Source organism: Hermetia illucens, chromosome 3 (genome assembly GCF_905115235.1).
Source record: "Hermetia illucens chromosome 3, iHerIll2.2.curated.20191125, whole genome shotgun sequence".
Lineage (NCBI taxonomy): Eukaryota > Metazoa > Arthropoda > Insecta > Diptera > Stratiomyidae > Hermetia > Hermetia illucens.
Genome location: NC_051851.1, coordinates 27,664,520 through 27,687,960, shown reverse-complemented (window position 1 = coordinate 27,687,960; position 23,441 = coordinate 27,664,520). Strand labels below are relative to the sequence as shown.

The window sequence follows — 23,441 nt, the reverse complement described above, 5'->3', positions numbered from 1 at the left end:
TGTTTAGCAATAAATTGCTCATTTCCTCTTGAAACCATCGGCAACATTTTTTCTACTCCGAAAAACATTTCGTTCAGTTTTTTCTTTGTCAATGTCCGACTCGGCCGTGGTCTGCGGCTGTGGTTTATATCGAAGTGGTGAATTCAGCTTCGGGTTCAAGACCCCATTCGCCCGTCATTCGTGCTGTGGTGGTGTAGTGAGGTTTCGCGGGGTTATCACAATTTCCGTTTTGCCTATGATTTAGCCAAATTAAATTCAAATAAATTGGCACAGATTCTTGTTTAGTATGTTTCTTTTGTGTTCCGCACGAATTCTCGTGGTAAATCGTTTGAAAAAGCGCTGAAACTCTGTGAGAAAGTTAGCGTTTGGAGATTGTGTCGGAGCCATAACAAAACGTTCCCGGCAAAATTGCTGTCAAGTTTTCGTTGGCCGAAAAGTACTAGGAAAGGTGATTTGTCCGAGAATTTGAGTGTGAATATGAATGGTGGGCGCATCGGGATCAGTGCTGGACGTCAAATCCAATAGCAAAGCAGTGCGATTGTTTGAAATCAACGGAAAATCGAAAGCGATAAGAAATTGAAACAGAAATTTCCCTCGTATGAGAATATAAGGAAATCCATAACATTTTTCGAATATACCAACACACACATGCTGCAGGTAGTGGTGTGAAGTTTTCTTTGTTCTCCCCGACCGAGCGAAACTGGTGCCCCTTCCGCGTTAACCGAACCGTTGACGAGGAACGATAGTGTGTGCGGCAAGTGTTTATGTGACGCACACTAGCGTGGATTTTCAATAGGATAGAGTTTGTTTACTGTGCGGTATATAGGACGGGGAAGTATATAGTAGGAAAAAAAAGAGGACGACGGGGTACAATCACGTGGAAAACATTGCACGAACATCTGCCGCGCGTTTTCGTGGCTGCCGTACATTTTCAAATTGACTCGTTCGGGGAACGTTTTCATTCGATTCGTTTTGTGTAGTTTTCGAGCCGGTCCCGCTCGTATTGCCGTTCGTGTCGTGCTCGTTCACTGTGGCCGTGTGAAAGAAAAGTTGGAACTGAAAAGTGATCGCCAAGGCGGAGGGAAATGTGAATTTTCTTGGTTTACGGATGCATTAGAACAAATTGGTCGACGGCCCTGTCCCTTGAGCGAAGTGTGCTGGAAGTGCGAAAAGGCGCGAATAGTCGGCCCGGCGGGAGGAACTGCTCCTGCCTCGAATGTTGGATGTTGTCAATTAATGCGTGAGCGATTGTTTTTACTTTTACCGTTGCAATAGAACGGTGCACTCACCCGCGAAACGGCTCTGGTGATCTAGTCTAGTCGGTTGCAAGTAGTTGCGGGAGCATCGGAAGCAGAGAAAGGCCGGAAAGATGTACGAATGCGAGGATACCTCGGCCGGATTCCACGACCTCTTCCTGAACAAATATGCGGTAAGTGACGATAGAGGTGAAATGTGGGAAACTCGGATGCGGCCAATCGGTCGAATGCAAATCGGAAGTGGTGTCGATGTACACATTTTTGCCGGGCCGCTCGGCCTTGAAACCTCCCCGCCAATGGGCAGTCGAATTTCTCGATGCTGACCGACAAAATGGTCTTAGCTCGTTGATGTTGATCGGGGGCCAGATGGGGCACCGAACGAGAACAGCAAAAAGTGAAGATACATTGTGGAACGAAAAGCCTGGGCGCGGGGGATCGGCAGATTCGAGCTGGCCTGTGTTCGTGCCATAAAATGCTGTTTGTATATAAACATTGTAAATTCATTTAGATGCTCTCCTTCTGCGAGGTGGGCCTCGGATAATGTTTTTATTCATTTCTGGCCTGCACCTCGTCGGCTCTGCTCGGCCGTGGAGAGCCAGCCAGCAACATTGTCGCTCTTCTGGCCTATGTTTACCGTGAGAACGATTCAAGAAGAAAGCATGAATTGGCTGCCGGCTCGATGGAGCTCACCGCATGCCCCATTGGGTTGCCAAGACGTGCCGGCAGGCAATCTCCCGAAATCCTCCCCTTCGCACAACAGTTTGATAAATGTATGGCAATTTGCAATTTGTTTGTTTTTACTATTCTGCTCCGGAGCTCGGATTGTGCGTACAGTTGTGCGCCTTTTGGCTGGCACGCCACCGCGCCCCGTGGACACTTCCTAGTTCTGAACGAAAGCATGAAATGCGCGACTAAGATGTTGATCTAGCGGTTGGGGCGGTAGGGCGCGCGCAAAGTAAACATTTTCATTTATATTTATCGGCTCGGGTCTTTGACACTTGGGCCCAGCACTGTTTGCTGTACACAAGTCGAGTACATGATTTTCTTCGAAGTGAAATTTAGCGGGAAATCCATTCACTGACGGAACGCAGAGGTAAAAGTCTTGGAAAGGGCTGTGGGCCCGAAAAGCGGGGATGCGTGGCCTCTGTGGGTGGTGTTAAGGTCGTTGAATGAAAAACGCGCGGCAATGAAATCGCAAGGTTCTCTATGATATGCTGATAAGAAGGCGAATTTCTCATGGGAAATGTTTTCCCTTGCATGAAGTTGAGCCTCCGGTGTCAGCGTAGGGTCGCCGGGGAGCACGCAAGTGGGCGACTGGATTATTTGTAGCCCAAGTGGATGTTGTGGATTTTTCAAGGCTGTCGTTGAGGTTGAATTGCGATTGTTTTAGATGCGATTGATTGATGTTTATGGTTAGAGCTTGATGGATTTGGGGTTCTGAATGGGTGCCTGAATCCGGCAGTAAGTGGTTGATAAGAGCTCACTTAGTGTAGTGAATGCGAGCAGCGGGGAGTGGAGAACGATTCGGATTTTTTCGGGGTCAATGAAATTTGTTCTGGAGCTTTTTTCATTTGGTAATTATCATCTCAATTGCCGCCTAGATAGTGCGTGTGTTGTGTTTTCGAGGCGAAATTGGAAATATTGTTTATTTTTGGAATTTACATACATATTCAGACTTTATATAAGTTCCACATTGATAGAAAATTTATGAAGTTTATTTGTAGATTGTAGTGAAGCAAGTGAGGTGAGGTATTGGAGACTTGGATGAAATTTTTAGCTTCTCTGAAATGATCTACAAGAGCTTGCAATAAATATTACTGAATGTTTGAAATGCTATGTAAGGAGCGATTTGGCTGTAGAGTGGTAGAATTGAAGCAATTGACATATCTGGTATTCGCTATGTTTAGGCAAAAGGGTATCTATTATTTTCATCATTTAGGGATTTTACCATCAAACGGGAGATTAATTTACCTCATCAATGGGTTAAATTTTAGAGGTTATATGAGGTATGAATTTAGTTTCTACCTAGCTTTAAAGGTGAAAAGGTCGCAAAGATGCTTCCGTCAACAACTTGTTAGAATAATACCAAGCTCGGAAAGCATTCCAATCAATCTTCTAAAGCAAGTAGGAGGGAAATTGTAGAGTGATCGAAATTATTGTTTCTTGTTAGCACTGATGGGTTCTTCTTCCACATATTGACTGCCAAAAGCGGATCAAAGTTGTCAAAAATGTTGAATATATTCGGCAGAAACTTTTCTTCATTATTGGAGAAGAATGGAAGTCGCGAAGTTTACCGTCAACATAATCCAGCAGGTTCTTAATAATATTGTACTCCGAAATTACGATATTACATATCTTACATTCGACATCTGCCTCAATGCCTCAAGGCCTCAATGGTTTTATTTTTTTGTTGCATTATGGCTCATAACATAACATTTATATCATGTTATAACATTTTTGTTGAAACTTGGGGGAATTCCCCAAAATGCTTTCACTTCTGAATACATTTACTGAGACCGTTTATTTTTCAACTAGCTTTTATTTATTGTATCTTCTCTGGTTTAAAAATTTTACAATAATTTTTCGAATCTTAAAAGCCAATCGTATATGTCATTTCGTATCCCATGTTACTTTCATAAAAAGACATTACTTAAACTCTTGGATATCCAACAATTGGTTCCAAGTATAAAATGTCGGAAAAGCAGAACGCTTGAATTATGAAAGGTTTTGTGTTTTCTTACAAAAGATGATGAGGTTTTAGTGGCCATATCGCCCATTTTTACCTAGCACGTAATGTTGCATTTAGTTTGTCAAACTATTCACTTAGTGTGATTCTGACACTCAATGCCTTAGATTGCAATAAATTTGCACAAAAGATAACTTTATTAATAACAGTGCAGTTTCCCTCAAGTATAGTATATATTACTGCAAAACTTGATGATTCTAGAATAAATTTAAGGAGGTTTCAAGATTAAGGACTAATAACAAATATAGTAATATGCTGTTTTTAACTTTATTTAAATTTATGTCGGTATGGAGAAGGAAGGAGAGCAACCTGTGTATGGACCACCATAATCTTTTCAGATTTTGAGGTTGTATAGTTTCTGGGAACGGAACCTTGAAGTAATTGACCTCCTTCTCTTTGCAACGAATGCTAAAACTAATATCGACTTCAATACGTATGTATGGGATCCCTCCCTCTTAAACTCAATGTAGAACAATGTTACTGATTGCATGCGAGTCAATCCCCACATTTTCTGCAATTTCGTATCAATAAGGGTAACAGATAGACCATAATTCGATTTTAATAAAAAATTTTTTACAAAAAATGCTTCTCGCGATAAGTCTTAGGATGAGTTTGGAGCAAATTTTAGCTAGTTCAGTCAGGTAGCTTGTTAGTTCTGCCCAATATCCATCTATGTGGGGGGGTTAAGACCCCTTTGTAAAATAGAAGTTTACACTCTAATTGAATAAGTAGATCGATGAATAAGCGATCGAAAATTACCCAATTTGGAAAAAAAATTGAAGGTTGCAATATGTACACCTCTAACGCATTAAAAAAGTATAGGTGAAATGACTGCGTGCGAAAACATTGTGTATCTACAGCTCCTAATGAAATATAGATACATACATCACTATCCAAATTTCAGACTCCATTAAGGAGTTTTACTTGTTTTCGGATTCGCGCTCAAGACAAAACTGGAATCATATCCTTATTTGTATTTCAATGGGACTAACAGCGATTTCTGGGCGCTCTACAAATTTTCCATTATTTCCCAAAGCATGTTCATTAATTCTACCATGTAACTATAATTTGTAGTGGTTAAACCCCGCATTAAGAAACAAAACCATCTGTATCTGCTTCAATAATATGAGGAATTCATCCAAATGTAGCATATGACTTCTTTATAAATTTGAAGGATATCAATTTGCATTGAATCCTGTTGGGGGAAGCACCTAACTAAAAGTAACAATGGACTGGACATCCAATAGAAAAAAATGAACCACAACCCTACCAGATTTGTCAGATTCACAGGACGATTCATTAACACTGGATCAATCAGCACATGATAAATTTCCAAGTATGGAAAATGGAGAGATACCTGTTCTTAAAATATATTTTCTATTATCGTGATGCTACCTCGTTCCTAAAAGTTAGCAAAGTGTATTTTGAGAAGATTTCTACCTTCAATGAATAAATTTTAGCTATTCACCCTAATTTTTAAGTTTCGAAACTAGTATTTCATTAATATACCTAACAATAAAACATATAATGTTCCCAAGATTTTCCGACCGAATCTTTCTCTCTCTCTCCACAACTTTTATTTACGAGCAAAATTTTATTAGGCAGTTTCATAGTGCAGGCCAAATTGTTTTTTTTTTTGATTCTTAATGCAGGTAGATAAGGGAGACTGTAACAAAAGTCTTTCCGGTCACGGCAATTTTGTTAACGGAACAGTATAGAAATTAACGTTTCGTGTAAAATATATCGTAGTTCTACTTCGATTACAGTTCTGCAAGCAATCCCTTGCAATTTTTTATCTAACTCTCCTTAGATTTTTACGTAGTTGCTAACTAGTTTAACGCTGCGGCTTTTTTTTAATAGTTAGAAGGTAAGTCTGCCATTGGATGGAAAAATATCTCTTTGCTACTATCCTTTAGCACATTTGCTGGAGCTCCTTGTCCGTTATGTTTTGGTTTATATGCCTACGTAATGCGTTATGGATATGGAAGATTTATCATATCACTTTGATTTTTTATTACCACTAACAATGTAATCGATGATACGCAAATTATTATTTTCATTATTTGGTAGAATTTCCTGTAAAGAATTCTTCGACAGATGGATTTATCTTATTCTTTTCAGTTGCAAATGATCTAAATATATTTTGCAATTCTTCATATCTATTCCGGACCTTAAATTTATTTAATGATACATATTATCAATTCTATTTCTGTTGCATAAGTCTTCTTAAAGTGAAGTCACTCAATACTCATTTACAACGTTTTTTGGAGCACCACATTATTCCGTTAACGCTTTGTATACTTATTTAATTTGCACATTGCCTCCAAATATTTGCCAGTGGAATATGAAATCTAAGTTGGTTCTCTGCAGAATGACATAATAGTATTTAGAATTCTGGGACAAAATGTTCAAACAAATTTATACTTCTAGTAATGTTTTCGAAAGTAACATCTCAATATGCCATCGTACATTTCACGAGCAATAACCGCCTTCAGCCCAAATATATCACATCGAAACCATGGGTATTTGAGCTTTTAAGTTGTAAAATTTCATCTATTTTCTATTAAACCAGGTTGCATTGATTCCACGGAAACGTCCGCCTCAACAACAGAAAATGCGTTGCTGACAAGTCCTTATTTAAGTTATATCCTACTTTTTGTATTTTTTGTTATATCATATATCAACGTATTATATTCAAATAGCAAGTTTTCATATATTTAACGACATACCAGTGTCGGATTCACATTTATTGGAAGATCGCACAGCATCTTAGGCGCCATGTGCTACAGAAAATTCCTTGCAGGTAGAAATTTTCATAACTTTCGAAGATTCAATTCTTGCCTTAGAATTCAATTGTCACATGATTTTCCACCCACTACCAGAGGACACATTTTTTCAATCTCCTAATATTTTTCCCAAATTCATTTCAAGAAGTTTCCCAAATTAAGGTTCGGGAATAACCTTGAAAAAGTATCAAATTCAACACATGCCGCTTAAGGCCATAGTAGAATCAGACGTGATGAAGGCAAAATTCGGACAGTACCCTGCTCTTTGAAAAAAAAACGTTTTTACCTGCTAAGGAATTGAAAAACAATAAATTGCTTGACCTTTTTGAAATGAAACCGTTTTGTATGATTTGAATATTTTCAGACACATACTAACATTAACGCCATCCATTTATTGCTTAAATGATATTTTCTAAAGCTTGGTAAACTTGAAACATGTTATTAAATATGAAAACGCTCTACGTTTGTAGTTGAGCTAGGTAAAGGGATCGGAAATGGAGCCTCCAGAAATAAATCGGTTTACTTCAATAAACCTTTTTTTTTATTGAATACTTCTATTTAAAACACGTTCACTGTGTTTTAAGATAATATAATCTCGATTGGAAATGGATTCTACCTGTCAAGTCGCAGGTATAATTACTTCTAAACGGTTTCTTTTTGCGGTATCGCTACGGGTAAATTTATTGGCTCTGAATTAAATAAAGGGATCGACAGTGATCTTTCTCAAAATTCCTGGTGTACGCAGGATAGCCTATTTCTTTGCTATTCATATGATGTCATGCAAGGGTTCAAGGTTTTCCAAGTTGAAACTTACGATTGAAATTTATCTTATAGTTGAGAGTTCTGTTTCTTTTCAAACATGCGCCATTATGCAAAGAATAGATAGAACTGTTACAAAACTAGTCAAGGTTTCTGTATAATCAACGAATGGTAGGTTGAGTATATTTAACAAATTGGGACCTGGAAGCTCCTTGCTTCAGATATGAACAGTTTTGTGTATTTCTTATGTGAGTGCACGACGGTCCAGTATTATTATTATGTTTTAAATTGCGGTTTATTCTTTTGTAATTCTAGGATAAATTAAAGAATTTAATCTAGAAAGGGAAAAAGAGCATTAAGCAGAATATCACCACTCTCCGCGGTCTTATGTTGCATCATAAGTACCGCATGCCTTGCCTATGTTATCTACGTCTTCTTTTGTCATATTGTAAAAAGTAAACATTTCTATCTTTTACTTCACCAGTATCAGGATCAATATTACATGACAATTACATTCCTTTAAGCTGGAACGTTCTTGGTTGGTCACAATCTTATCACTTTAGGTATTTACCATCTATTCATTCACAAAGATACAAGCGGAGATGATTTGATGTTTTTCTGCTATGATAACATTGCACACTGTATAGAGATATCCAGATTATAGGCTTTGACTTCAAATAGTATCCATTACCTAAGTATCCAGATGTCTTGAAAACTGATCCTTAATGGTTTATATACAGATTCGTGAACCCTTTAATCAGTTCTGAATGATGACTAATCAACTAACCAAAAATATGCATCGAGAACAGTTTTTATCTTTTGGCAAGCCCTTCCTCAGCGGGCACATGGACCAATTAGCAAACTTCCTTTGGTTTATAAGAGGCATGTTTTTTTCAACTACCTCATCGTTATCTTGCTCATCTTTTTACATTCCACTCGGTATCACCTTTTGGAATAGAGTTGTAAGTAGTTTAAATGAGTTAACATTTGTTCTACTTCTACGTTTTAAAAGATGGGGAAAGGGTTAACGAGGATTCCGTTGAGACAATTTCATATATGCCATATTGCAGAAGTTTCGCTGTTTTTATGGAAAGGTAATATCCTCTTGGGTATAAAATCATATCACACAGAAGGTCAGCTAGCCCTCCGTCAAGAGCGAAAAGCAGCAAAAAAGGATATGAACCTTCAGACGAAGCTAAAAAGTTTGAAATGAGCTTAATGTAATTTTATGATGGCCACAAAAAAGTGATGTCCTATTATACATCGAAATAAAATAGCGAAATCCTAGCCCCCGAAGCTCAATGTAGATAAAAATTGCCGTTTCTGCTACAATTTAGCCCTTTGGGTACCTTTTCAGTCAAAGGGTTTAAAACTTTAATTCTATCTAAAATGATTAAATGTAGTGATTTTTTATCCATAGTGGGGTAATATAGCATATGGTCAAAGTTCTCATTGTTAAACAATCTAATTTCGTTTTTGAGGACAGTCTGATTATAAACGTAAACACGCAGTCTGCTAGCTAGGTTAGGTACTTAGAATTCCATTGTTTGAAATAGTACGGTAAAGCACGAACAGTTCAATATAGATTAAATAATACAAGAAGGAAGATATCTGCAAAGCTCCCATAGTAATCTAATCTAGCATTTCCATATTTTTGAAAGCACTGGGTATTAATTATCGCCTGAGATGTCTCGTCAAACCAGCTCACTTTGCCCCTCTTAATCGATAATATGCAGGTCAGTAACCCAAGAATAGCAAAAACTAGGCCAGCTCACGTGCTCTGTTATATAATCGTATACATGATGATGCTGCCCAGATTATATATGCACGTAGACGTCTCTCGTGCGCCTACCTTACAGAATTGCTTTCGTGTTCATTGAGAAATGATAAAAAGTCGGCACCAAAACAAAATTGTGTGTAGTTCACCGTGGTGAATCTGGTCGTCACTTTAGATACTTTTTTTTTGCCTTCGAAGCATTGATTCTTGCTTGGGTGCAAACCAGTCGTTGTGTCGTCATCGTTTACTCCTTTCCATTGCCATTGCTGTTGCTATTTCATGCCACCACTGGGACCACTTGATTATGCTGCTCAAAAGTGAAATTGAATTGAACTGGCCCCGGTGTGTACATATCCGTACGTAGAAACGAATGTACACTTTATATATGCACACCTATAAATATACCTTGTGCGGAGTATGTAACATTCAGTCGGTTCCCAAACTGAAAACCACGCATCGTGTATGCACATAAATAATGAACTTGGCACTGGCTGACATCGCATATGGTTTATTCCTGGGCAAGAGTAAGTGCACGCTCATATCGCAATACATCTGTTTTGTATACAAAATATGAAAAGCTGAAGGGATCCCGTGATACTTGGCTGCTAGGATATTAAGATACATTCATACGTACGCTTTGGGTGTTCTTGGCTTGACAAAACGGCGGAAACAAGAAACCCTAATATCTGAATATTGAAGGGTATCTCACGTTCAATACATGGCCACAACTGCTACATAAACGGGTTAATAATTAGCATTTCCAAATTGGGAAAGAACTCGGTTATCGGTGTATACCGTTCCCTTTTTTGTGTGATTCCGTGCTCATAAAAAATTTTCATTTCATTCGAGACTTCCTGACCTAGAGTAACAGTGTCTTAATTTTCCCTTTCAAATTGGAATTCCTGAATGTTGTTTGAGGTGCGTTGATGCGTTAGGAAGTGGTTACTAGGTGGAAAATGTGGGTGGTAGTATTTTGCCTTGACTTTCATGGTCAAGGAGTTGTAACACGTTTCGACGCTACTTACATTTATTTTAATTTTTTGTTTGTCGAGGGCACCTTGCTCCAAATTTCTAGAGCTTTTTTCGAGGATTCTCCCTTGATAAATAATTGGAAAGTGTGAGCTCCAGTGGGGATCTCTATATCTGAATTCTTTGGTTGACCTCTGAGTTCGTTGACCTACGGTTATTAACTGCTTCCTCTTATCCAAATCTACTATTTAGTTGCAAATCACCAGATGTTTACTCGCAATCACGGTTAGCAGATGTATAGAACTAATTCCCAAAAAGATACTCGGTAACGACCGCCGTTATACAATTCACACAATGGTTTGGAAGTAAAAATCATAATAAGCTATGTAAGTACATTGGAAATTGACTGATGAACCTGCTCAATACAAACAAATATAAAATACAAACATTTATGGAAGAGAATTTGTTGGTGGTTGGGTGGCCAATAATCTTTCTGATTTCTCGGTTAAAATGTTGGCATGCTGTGTTCAAACGATTGTAATTAACGCAACATTGATGGAGTTTCATACACTATGAAATACGATAAAAGTATCCGTAGAACAAACGCAATTTTGTTCTGTTCGCGGTTTGGAAAAAACAGGAAAATAAAAACTTCTATAGATTGAAACGAACTGGAAAATATTTTTAATATTCAAGCACCATTACAGTTCTCCAGCCGATTTCAATCTCCAATAACTGCTTTTAAAATATGGACTATAGTAGATGCGATTCGTATATTATGCATCTATTCGTAGTCTGCAAATGTGTCTATGGTTTACCAGGAATGGAGTAGTACATATGAATCAGAACTCTCACAGGATTGATTGAATCTAATCAAAAACAGCCTTAGGATGATCATGTTGGGAATACTCATAGGTCATTGAAGACTAAACTATCACCAAACTAAAATGTAATGATATTATTTGCAAATTTTATATTTGGGGTGGGAGAATAGTTAATCCCAAACAAAAAGCTAAATCAATTAGGGATATCCTAAAATGTCTGTTGGTTAACTGATTAGTATAATATAGTAAAAGGTGTACTATAGCTATCAACGGGGCCCAATAGTTCTTCATCTGGCTTATCTAGAATGATTTCGACTCTTGCAGGATCAATACAATTGTCTTCACTGATACGATTTTCATAAGAAAAGAAGTGAAAAACAACGCACTTTGATTAGAAAACAATGTAAATTCATTGATGTTGTGATAAACATACTATAACTAGGAGCGGGTTTGAAAATTTCATGCCTTACGGCTACGGATCTTTTGAAAATATCGCAGAAGTGCTTTAGGAAGTCTCCTCTATGAAGAATGCAAATATTTAAATAGCATGAAGTATTCAGTAAAAGTCTTGAAGTCGTGGAGAATTTACTCATGCGAGCAGTCCACCCACCACTATTAACGATGATAATGATAATGGATCGGCTCGACACATTGTGGTTGATGTTTTGGGTATGAAGTGCAAGCCCGTATCGAAAGACCTGAATTTTTTGCAAATAAAAAACGAGTCTGCAAAACAGATGTTTGCCAAAGTTAATAATCCTACCTTAGTTAAAAGCATTATTACTGATACCGAGACGTAAGTGTATGAATATGACGTCAAAAAGGGCCAACAATCTAGTGAATGTCGTGCGAAAAATGAATCAAAATCGAAAAAAGGACTTCGTCGAGGAAACTAGAAGCGACCCCGGCCGAAGCGTATAAAAAAGTAGATTAACCGTTGGCGTCTTTGTATTGGCATAAAAGGAGCCTATTTTGAAGGCGATAATGAAGATTCTTTTTTTTGCAAATTCTTTTATGTGATTAAGAAAAGAACTAGGTTGTTTTCCTTATTCTATAAATTGTGCCTATCTCATCAGTGCTAATACCTATTATTAATACCTATAATATAATAATATGTAATCACTGGAAAAAGTAAAAACATGGACACAAATTTCGATCTTTTATGTGGTTGGAAATCCTCAAATATGTTACGCCTAATTCAGAAGCAAATTTTGAAGCGACTATTTGTCAACTTATTATACTCCTTTATCAATATAAAGGCTTTTTTAAAGTTTTGTGTTCATTGTCTGTCATCAGACGCACTTTTCTCAGAAACGGTTCTACCTGTCGCCACGAAATTTAGTGGAATGTTCGGAATCACAGTATATCAAATAAGTAGTATCCACACCAAATGAACCGGCCTTACAAATGTATTGGGAAAACTTATCCGTACTCATCACAGCCGCAGATACTGCTAGATATTGAGGGCCTATGATGTGAAGGGATAAGCTTTTCCAGAACATTCACAAGCCCGATCAAGATTGTGTGGGTATTACCTGTTAGATATACTGTGGTTGGAACTGTGAACTCCACCACATTTTACCGCGTTTCTACGTTGAGTTTAAGGGAGTCCTCATACGGGCCAAAGGAAGGTGTACATTTTTTTCCCACCGAATATTGTCATGTAAGATATCACATTAAGCGCTAACCTTTCCTTTTTCGACTTATTTGTATTTCCGTTTGATCGAGCAAACACATCGACATTATTATATTGTCCACTTCCTTTGTCGTTGGAGATTTTGCTGCCAGGCGTTTCTATTTCTACGTAGGTGATCAGTGATGACGATGCTCAATTATGGGTAACTCGCAGGGTTAGTTTACGCTGTTATAGAATTTCTTCATAAATGTTGGACATATTGAATTTTTCAAACTATACATTAAACAAAGAGAAAAAACACTGACGGTATCGTCCGGGGCAGAGGTAATTCATCACATGCTGCCTTGGGAGCAGTGCAACCGAAAGTGACAACAGCTGGAAAACGCTCTTTTATATAATCGCAAAAACATGACAAGGGTGCGAATTATATCCAAATTTAAACTGCCATTAGTTTAAGCCTAAGCTTGATTTTTGTTTGACATGTGAGAGATCCTAAGTCCACATCCACTTGATGTTGGACCGGACCAAATTAAGAGCAACTTACTCCTACGTTTTACCCTCGTTTGGGGCATGGCGCTCAAGCATACAAAAAGAAAAAAAGACTGACGGTTTCGTTCAGAGCAGAGGGATCCTAAGTCCCCATTCCATTTTCATTTGGCCCGGTCCAACATCAAATGGACGTGGACTTAGGATCCCTCATGTCTCAAACAAAAATATGCATTAGACGATGATCACGTTAGTAATATGCCTTTGATATCCGACTACCTCCTTTGCTGGACTAGGGGGGATTAAGAAGCTGCTTTAAGCGCTCAGGTCTTTTATTGGACCCAACGTGCCACAGGCGAACTACGCAGATTTTTTGCTGAAGAAAGCCTTTTCAAGTTATTTTCGTTGTAAGGCGTGCAATTTGGGTCGTTTCCCCCTTTTCCTAACATTGGCTGCATATAGTTGAGACCATCATCCTTGTTTTTCTATGCGGTAATTTAAGAAGCAGGGCCGCGTTGAAGCTCTTTGAGGATTTACTTGTTCTCTTTCCTAAGGGGCAGGTTTTCTAAGACGCGAGGAATCGGCTAACGAAAGCACGAGGGATGATCCCTTCAGGTACCAGTGCTGAAATGTTGTAGGATGTTAGGGAATTGTGTTAATTAAAAAAAAGTATCCATATCTACCTAATTGCTGACCCCAAAAGGATCCATCGCTTCACCCATTGATACAGCAAATTTACCCGGAAAAGGAAGCTTTTCGCTACTATAACGATTTCCATCAAAGTGATAGTGCTATCGTGTGGGACCGTACTCCCTGTTTGACTACCTCAACAACTTTACTATAGATTCTCTTTGAGAAAACTTTGTGTCGTAAAGTCAGGTTAACATTTCAAGCTCCACCTACGCAGCATAACTAAATAAGTTGTTCGGTTTGGATAAACTTGTCTTTGTACATGTTCAGTGGGATACTATTCTGGGAGCAGTAAAATCTTCGCTAGATACAGGAAAATCTACATGTACGAAGTAAGAAAAAAGTTTATTGTTATACTATAACCTTGTTCGGCTACTGCTTGATTTTCATATTATTGGTAGTAGCTGGTTTATTAACAGGTCCCGATTTCGGAGATTTATTTGAAATTGTTGGGACTTTTTCGAATTTATGCATTTTCCACCTTTTTATGTATAAATTAGAACGAAGTCTAACTCTTGTAAAGATTCCAATGCAATTCAACCTACAACTTTCCACGAATAATAGTCATTTTTCGAAAATATGAAATATTTTTCAAATCAACATCTGCTAATTCATGGGAAACCACATAAAGACAATCTTTGTTGGTCTCCGCATTAATCCAACTATCTTCCTGATTAAATTTAAAGAAAGAAATTTCGGCTCCCTTCGATTCCTGTTGTCCTATGAACTAACAACTGGTTCAAAAAGGGGCGATAATTTTTCTTTTGGCAGGAAATGTGCCCAGGTGTGTCTGCAAAGGGATAATTCACTGAATATTGAAATTATCCGCTATCTTCTGGATTGAAGATTATTTTCTCAGGGGTCTGGTGAAACAAACTAAATGATGAATTACTGGATATTTCATGATTTCAATTCAAACCCGAGCGGGGTGTTAATTGTTTCGCCGCAACAATAAAGTTCATTTAGAATAACTTAGGAGTTGAGGCAAAAAAAATAAAAGAGGGAGAACCAGTGAATTGGAGGTCAATCCATTATCTATGTATCATTCGATTCGTTCAATCTTCTTCTCTAGCACGGTCGCCCGCATTAGATGATTTGGATTTTATGTGGTCACCAGCACCAGTTGAAACTGAAGCAGATCCAGTCTCTTTTGCTTCTTTGAATATGTTTAGAAACAATGCAACTACTGGAATCTGATTCTTGCCAACAACCTCTATTTGCCGCTCATTTAAAGGCATCTAATTTTGTTATTCAACAAGAGCGCAGTACGTAGCGACTCGATGAGATATTCCTATCCATAAAGAAAACTTATTGTAAAATAATCAAAACAAATTTGCTTATGAAAGACAAATATCGATGGGCGACGAATCGCCACTTTTCCCAAAGCAAAGTTAGAAACATACACTTAGGCGTTAATCCGAACCGTTAGTACGTATTGAAACGTACATCGTACTTGGGCGCGTTGTAATTGAGCCCACAACATTCCAATTTGGCATCGTTTGGAATTCAACATGCCTCCGCTATCAGTTCGCCTTTATTTGCCAGCTTCATGCTGCTGAGGCTTGAGATTGGTAGCCGGCCGACGGGCTCTAGGCATGGCAAATGTCTCCAAGATCCATCGCCTTCGCTTGTCTATCGCAGGAAATCCACGCTCTCAGGGTCAACTTGTCTGTCCCCGAACAAAGGTGAGAATCCGCCAAATCCGCGACTAATCCATTACACATTGCGAACCTATTCAGGTATCTTTTATTCGCCAAACTGCACTTTTTTTCTTCTGCATAAATTCTTTATTATATCATTCCCCCCGAAAAGCATCTTTTTCGTTTGTTCGGTCACTGGTTCGTTTGCCTGCTTTCGTATATGCGGCGAGGCGATGAACATCGGCCGCCATTTGCCGTGCATGTTCCTCGTCCACAGGCTGAACGAGCCGAAGGGGCGCGTGCTGAATCGAAAATTCGAAGCATTTTGGCGCGACTGTACCTTTTTCCTTATTTCCAGCCGCGCCATGAACACTTGTGTATTGTTTCATATATCCGATACACATACTGAGTACACTCAACTGGAGGAGAGTACATAACCGGTGCGAAGAAGAAGAATAGCGTCTAGTATATCTACATGGGTGCAGAGGGAGAAGAGGTTTGGACATAAGTATGTGTTATGTTCTCGAGCGAGGGGAAGTGGTTTGCGGTTTCGGTGTTCCATGTGAAATGAACGCCTGGAGAAGTGTACGGTACGATATATAGAAGGGGATCCAATTGGATATTCTAGCAGCTTGTCTATGATGGCCATATGTGGTTGATATGTTGAGTGAAATTTCCTTTGGATTTAGTCTGAGGAAAATGCCCGTAACGTTTGCGTATATTTTGGGAAAATTTGGTTTGAAAATTTGAAAAGGAATTTACAGCAAAGATGCATACAAAGTACAGCCTGGACAATATGAAATGTTCTTTCTTCTGAAAAAGTACCAATCTGAAATGCGTTCAAGAAAACAAATTGGTTTTGCGGTGGACTTAGTTTTCCCGTTCGACCAAACTTATATTTCCCTTTATGGATCAAAATCCGACTAAATTACCAACACTACCTTCGAAAGTAAGGAATTCCACGCTTTATTATCGTGGATTCATTTCTTTGGATTGTGAAGTGAATTTACGAAAAGCTGGTGCATAAACTTGTTAATGCTAATACTAATAGAAGAGAATTTTAGGATTTTTTCTACATTCCACAGATGCGATGTTTAATTTGCACAATTGCAGAACATCGTACCAGAATATGTACAGAGGCTTTAATGCTCTGAATATAATATCCCCAGATATCTGTAGCATTCCCGTGGTAGTTTAGTGTGCAGTATTCCCACTATGATCCTAAGATTCTTCTTGGTGAAATTAAAACTATTCTGCATTCCTGGTAAATTCGCCCAATATAGTTCTCGCAACCGTTGCTCTTCCTTGTTATGGTCACAGAACAATTCCCGGTTAAACACAAGGGTTCTGCGCGCATTTAGCGTCGTTTCTGTTCCCTTCCTGATCAACTCATCCGTTATCTTATGGCCGAGAACGCAGAGTATGCATACTTTTTGTGCGAGCCATGTGTATTAAAATTATTAAACTATTCCCATACCAGTCAAGAGTTCACCAGGTTAGCTCTAAGTGCCTTGATAACCTTCCGGTTGTCCGTTAGTATCGTAATCTGTCCTCTATAGCTTCTGATTAAAGTAGAGACACCTGTCTATGGCTTATACATATTTCCGCCTGAAATATACTAAGAACGCATCAGTTCAAATTACTTTTCTTTACCCCAATGACCCCCGTGTCCGCTATCTTCGCTTTAAGGGATTCGTCAGTGAATCATTTGTTGATTTAAGCCATGGATCACTTTCATCAGTAATTCCGGATAACTCTTGGAAAGAATATCAACTTCTGTTCATGAAAATATAATTGGTATCTCTATTTTTCTGATTCTTGCCTATCCAGAAGGCTATTGTGTTCTGGCTTCCTTGCGGATTATTCGGTATTTGTGCTTACGGGGGTTGTTGAGACACCTTTAATCTCCGAAAACGCACACAGACCTCTTTCTTGGTTCCATTAATGCTTTTCCTTAATTTTGGAGAGTCGTCCTTCTTCGACATTATATTTGCCTGTGACTCACTGTCTACCTTGAGCCTTAGAAAATTTAGGTCTGGATCCGCCAATATCTCGCCTTTAATAGGTAGCAGGTCCACTTCTTTATTCGCCCCTGTCCTTTTAGCATTGTCAAAGGCAGACAACCTCCTGGAAAGCCTCGGAAGAGAACGCTAGCCTTATGCTTTTTCGTTTCTGAAATTAGAGGACACTGTTGCTCGATCGGGAAAGGAGTGACTTCGAATCAAATCGATTTTTTCTTGTTATTAACTAGTTAGCGTCGTTATCATTAATTTTTTAAAACGAGAGGTATTATCACTTGACAGACAAATGTAGCTAATAGAAATGACAGTAGTGCCTGTATTGAGCCCATTATTTCTAAGGAACACATGGACAAACTACGAAGATTTAATCGTAAAAACGCAAAGAAAAAATGTACGCACACAGATTCGATTTTTTTTTAAACGCACATAATAGATTTGACTGAAAAGAAAGCTCACCGCCGATTTCTGCACTCGTCCGATATCACCTCAAATATGATGATGCACAGCCTTGAGGCTCCCTTACCCAGCATCTCATTCTTATAGAAGATTTTATTGATAATTCATAATGAAGTTGAATCAAAATGATACATCTGTAACTAAACATCACCAAAAAAGAATGATCTCATCACAATTTTGGATGCGAGTAATTGCAGCAATTTATTGATGTCTTTCAAATTCAATCCATATTTATCATTTATTTTTTTATATTTTTCCAGGATTCGTCTGGCTCAATAATGGATTTCTTCATATCTGATTCCATGCAAGACATGCTTGATATTGACATTCGAGCCGAAGTTGCAACAGTGGTCGGAAGCGTGAGTGAATTTACATCTCTAGTCAATGACTTGCCTTCGTCAATTGAAAACGATTCAACAAATTCGAATGAACACGTAATCGAACCGGATCGATGGTTGGCCGGAGAAACAAAGTGGTCCGGAACGAATGAGATCTATGCGGATGTTGGAGCGTGTGTTAATCCAAATTCTGTGATGCCACTTATCAATAGTTCGCTGCTCAATTCCCCACGAAGTCAAATTAATTTAAACACGAATAACTTTCAACTCAGCAACTCGCCTTTGCCTAGTCCGAAAGAAAGCAAAAGTCACTTAACTTTCTCGCCAAATCAAATTAAAATTCGTCCAATTGAAGAGACTAAACGCCAGTCGGCTAATCTGTTGTCAACTTCTCAACAACAAAAGTTTGGAGGAAACGCTGATGCTGTGAAAAAAGATCTCCTCACAGAGTTGAGGGAGGAGAGACTAAAAAAAGTAGTCTCGACTACTGCCAATGCACCAGTTATTCCCGCAACCATTGCTGGTGGAAATACGATCAAATTAGCGCCAGGATTAGGTGGACTAACATTCGCAAATGGTATGGCGTATACCAAAATAAAACATGCAAACATAGACAGTTCTAAATTTGTCCGTTCGAATCACGTGAACATTGTTACACATATTAAAAAGGAAACTGATAGCGGATCGCAAAATCAGCAGAACCAACACGTTTCTTCGACTGTTGTCAATGGCAGTATTTACACTAGCAGTGGTGTAAGCTCGCCGAAACAAATGGCAAGAAATGTTATCATATCATCCACCAAAACCTCCAACGTCATATCAAACGAGGCGAATTCATTGGCCAATCAATCAATGAACAACAGTAACAATGTTACTAAAACGAAAACTAAGACAAGTTACCATGAGTTTCCGAAACCGCCCTACTCCTACTCTTGCCTGATTGCAATGGCTCTAAAAAATTCACGAAGCGGATCACTGCCCGTCTCCGAGATTTATAGTTTTATGTGTGAACATTTTCCCTATTTTAAAACTGCTCCAAACGGCTGGAAAAATAGTGTACGACATAATCTATCATTGAATAAATGTTTCGAGAAAATTGAAAAGCCTGCGACAAATGGAGGTCAGCGCAAAGGTTGTTTGTGGGCCATGAATCCGTCGAAAATTTCGAAAATGGATGAAGAAGTGCAGAAATGGTCTCGTAAGGATCCAATGGCAATCCGACAAGCTATGGTTTGTCCCGAGCATTTGGAAAGTCTTGAAAGGGGTGAGATGAAACATGGCAGCACAGGTGATAGTGATGGAGAGAATGATGTTCAGTCGGATGTGGAAGAGAGTAGTGATTTGGAAGGAGAATTGGATGAGCAGATTATCGAGACACCCGAGTCGATAGAGGATGATGAAGATGAGAAGTATGATATAGAGGTAAGTGAAGTAAATTTTTACTGATAACACTTCTAGTATTAGCATACCTCCCTTGTTGCTAGGTATAATTCTCATAGTAACAGAATGTGCTCCTGGTAATTCCTAGACCAGGGCGAATTTCATGGCAAAGTTAGTTGGGTATTTTAATTGATGCCACCCCAAAAAGTTGATAAATATTTGAAGGTTGAGTGAAGACAAATTCTGTGAGACACATGTCGGTTAAGTCGGTTAAAAATCTTCCACTTGTCGTACGATAAATTCTTGATATTAACTTATAATAGCTATACAACAATGAGATTCTCCGGTAGTTTTTACAAACCAGATGTCGATATTTATTCGAACGTCCTCATTTTGAAGACAAGCTTATAAATTTGATTGGCTAGTTCTGTCCCAACACGTTTTGTAGCTGGTATTCAAGAGCTTTATTTGGTTTTAAATTATTATTATTATAGAAAAATAATGGAATGATTTCAAATATATTTTTCCCTCTGTTACAGGTATCTAATATATACGAAACAATTGACATTAGTGGCGGACAGCCTGGCAAAGATTCAATACAAATGGCGATAGGGAAGGGTGAAGTATACGAAATTTCCGATAGTGATTCCCCAATAGCGAAAAAAGCAAGGCTCGATATCAATTACTCAATCGCACCGGCCAGTGTATTCGAACACCATTCGATACAACATCAGCAACCGTCCTCGCAATCACAGCAACAGCATCACAATCGACGAAAGATGCAATTGGTTAATCGAATAGTTTAAGATGTTAATTAAGAAGCAGTTAGTCTCTAAGTTCTCCCTCTGCTCATCAGATTTTTTTACAGACACCAAGTGATTGAGGAAGTCTCATGTATACAAGTAAATATTTTTCTACGTTAGGTAGTCTTAAGTAATAAGGATTGTGTGTAAGACGCCATTCACTTCGATTGGAGGCGCACTTGTGATGGTTCGAAAATGATAAAAAAGTAATATATAAGCTTTTAATGATTAGAATGGTGTGTTTGTTCGTTGAATTTTTGTGTAGTACCGCATTTAGCGAGGTACGATTCGCGTTCGATTCCGTTTAGACTAAGAATAGTAAGATCTATTCTTACGAATCAAGTTGTTCACAACAGCCCAGCCGTATAAAACTAAATAAATTCCTTTTTTTGCAAAAGCTGCTGTAAGATAAGATCAGAAAATATCCTCGTGTATATATTCTTTGTATCGAATACTAGCAATGTCCATTAAGTCTTTTTAATATGCATCGTTTTAAGAAATTGCTATAATTACTACTAGGTTGTAAGTTAGGGAAATTCCGTTTGGAAAATAATACGTCAAATTTCAGTTTACTGTTGATTTCCTAGTGGAACGTTGTCTGCAATATCCTTTTTCTGGTAAAATTTGAGCATTCCTTATTTTCTTCTTAAGTAACATTTGACTAGGCCGTTAGTCCTTTATTGAATCAATTTCATGCCAAAACGTTTAGCTTAAAATATGTGATTATGTTAAAGCTTTAATTCGAGATGTTACAGGATAAACTACTTACTTTGTTAAATTGAATTAGAATCGCTTTATTTTCCCTCCATTTGTATGAGTTTATAATGTAGAGAATTTCATCTTAATTTTGACTTTTCCAAGAAATGGAATATGTTCACATTTTTTTTTATTTTCAGTTTGAAAAGGACATGGCGTCATGAAAATTTTGATATAAAAATGATCTCTTTGTAGTAACTAAGTTTGATTTTCGGTAAGAATAAAATAAAAGGTATTTTTTAAATAGCAAAAGTTGTTTAACGAGGTGGGAATGTTGTTGCGGTGAATTCATTCGAATTGGAAAATTCTTTTGTTTTTCCACATCAGCCTAACATTGCAGCCATGCACAAGATTCTACACTCCGCCGAGTTTTCGCTGCAATAACGTTTTTACCATAATTGATCACTCAGCATTTGGTTGTAGTCATGGTAGAAATCGTTTCATCCGACATACGTCCATTCATCAGAAGCTGCCTCAATTATTTGCAACCAAGACAAATCTGAAATAGTTTTTCTATGCATCTGGTATCATTGGCTTTATGAGCTGTAGCTGATGTCTTTGAAATTCAAGCTTATTTACATTGAATTTGGAAGGAAATAGATCCAACATTTTGTGTAGTTCACCCAATTGGAAAATCACAAAACAAATTCTGTTGTTTGGCTTTATCCCAACGATTTGCGAATGATTAACAATTTAAGAGTGCAATCGAAACAACTATTTCCATTAGTATGTGGAGCATCGATGATTTAGAACGTATATTCGCATGAAATATTTAAATCATCTACTTTTTTGCAACTTGAAACTTTCGTAGCATTCAACCATGTTAACATGTATCAATTATCCCGTTGATTACATCTACTTACAGCGACCCAGTACTTACATCCCATTTACAAGGTTTAGATTTGATTTTGAGTATCTCAATATTTGCCTTCTGTGTTGAATGCTACGAAAATTTCTCAAAAATTACATGTTTAATTTCATTCACATTTCATTCAACAAGAACATGCTACCATTAAAAAATTCAGGAGAAATGAAACGTACAAAAGTTGACTTTCCAGTTTCAGAACACGTACAAAGGGTATACCGATCAATATTCCAATTTTTGAAGTATATTTACAGAAAAACTAACGACCAATAACCAATATTTGTTCGTAATCCACTAAATGAAATTGCTCTTTACCTCAGGCCTACAGTAATAAAAGATTTTTTACCGAAATTAATTAGCAGCTAGGCTGCATTCTAATCTTCATTTGTTACACTTTCTGCGCTATCTTCAATTCTCCTCAAAGACTGGCTCTGGACGAACGGGACACCGGGTCACCGTTCTCAAAAGCCTTAGATGCGCTGGAAGATTATCTTTTAGCTTCCTACGCTTTTAGGATGTTGACTGATTACTTCTCTTCGTCCATTGCCAACGCTTTTTTCAGTTTCTCATCATTTTGTACATTTAATTTGCTTTTGATTTTTTACTTTCATACAATTTGAAAGGAGAAATTGTTGCTTTATTATTTTGTATCAATTTGTGATACGGAAATAAGAAAAAATAGTACAAATTATTGTAACTTTTCTACCTTTAATGCAAACATTTAAATATATATATGAAAACATTAGTAAGTGTAATGTTAGTTTGTAATCTGAAATTATGTTACGGTAGTTATTAATATTCTATAGAAATCAATAGACGCAAATATCCACTTTTTATTAAAATTAAGATTTTTGTAATAAAATTTTTGTAAAAAATATTTGGAAAATATATGATAAAAAAAAATATGCAAGAAATCATGTTTCGTTAACAACATTAGAATTTGCAAAATGAACACCGATTTCGCGCAATGTAAAAGGTAAGTTATCAGGAGGTTCTCTGTCTCTGGAGTTGGTTATTTAAGGAAATTACGTTGCAATAAATAGGCAAAATTCAGCAAGAATGAGAGTATCATCAGAAGAAGACGGTGCCTTCATGGTTCACTCCAAAAAATTTAGTTCCACTGCCCATTACTTGAGAATATCGGCCCTCACTAAGTGCACGTTTCATATTGACATCAGTGGCACTAGCTTTTGGTATAGAAATTCGTCAATCGTTTCCCTAGTAACAACGCAACTCGATGGACCGTTGGAAGA

The 23,441-nt window shown here is 37.8% G+C and overlaps 1 protein-coding gene and 1 long non-coding RNA gene across 2 annotated transcripts; both read left to right on the top strand.

Annotated features, from left to right (window-relative positions):
- The first annotated feature begins 164 nt into the window (after positions 1-164).
- On the top strand, positions 165-22,316 carry LOC119650569. Its single transcript, XM_038053386.1, has 3 exons — positions 165-1,429; positions 18,307-19,806; positions 20,304-22,316. Exons 1-3 carry the CDS (start codon positions 1,370-1,372, stop codon positions 20,568-20,570), a joined length of 1,827 nt encoding a protein of 608 aa, XP_037909314.1. The 5' UTR covers positions 165-1,369; the 3' UTR covers positions 20,571-22,316.
- LOC119650570 lies at positions 1,436-7,320 on the top strand. Its single transcript, XR_005249332.1, has 2 exons — positions 1,436-5,869; positions 6,433-7,320. It is a non-coding gene; the product is annotated as an uncharacterized LOC119650570 (long non-coding RNA).
- Positions 22,317-23,441: the final 1,125 nt, after the last annotated feature.

Excerpts from the sequence above, each read along its gene's own strand:
- LOC119650569 (XM_038053386.1), top strand. The coding sequence starts at position 1,370 with ATGTACGAATGCGAGGATACCTCGGCCGGATTCCACGACCTCTTCCTG. Across the intron at positions 1,430-18,306 it reads TCTTCCTGAACAAATATGCG|GATTCGTCTGGCTCAATAAT; the intron begins GTAAGTGACGAT and ends ATATTTTTCCAG. Across the intron at positions 19,807-20,303 it reads ATGAGAAGTATGATATAGAG|GTATCTAATATATACGAAAC; the intron begins GTAAGTGAAGTA and ends CCTCTGTTACAG.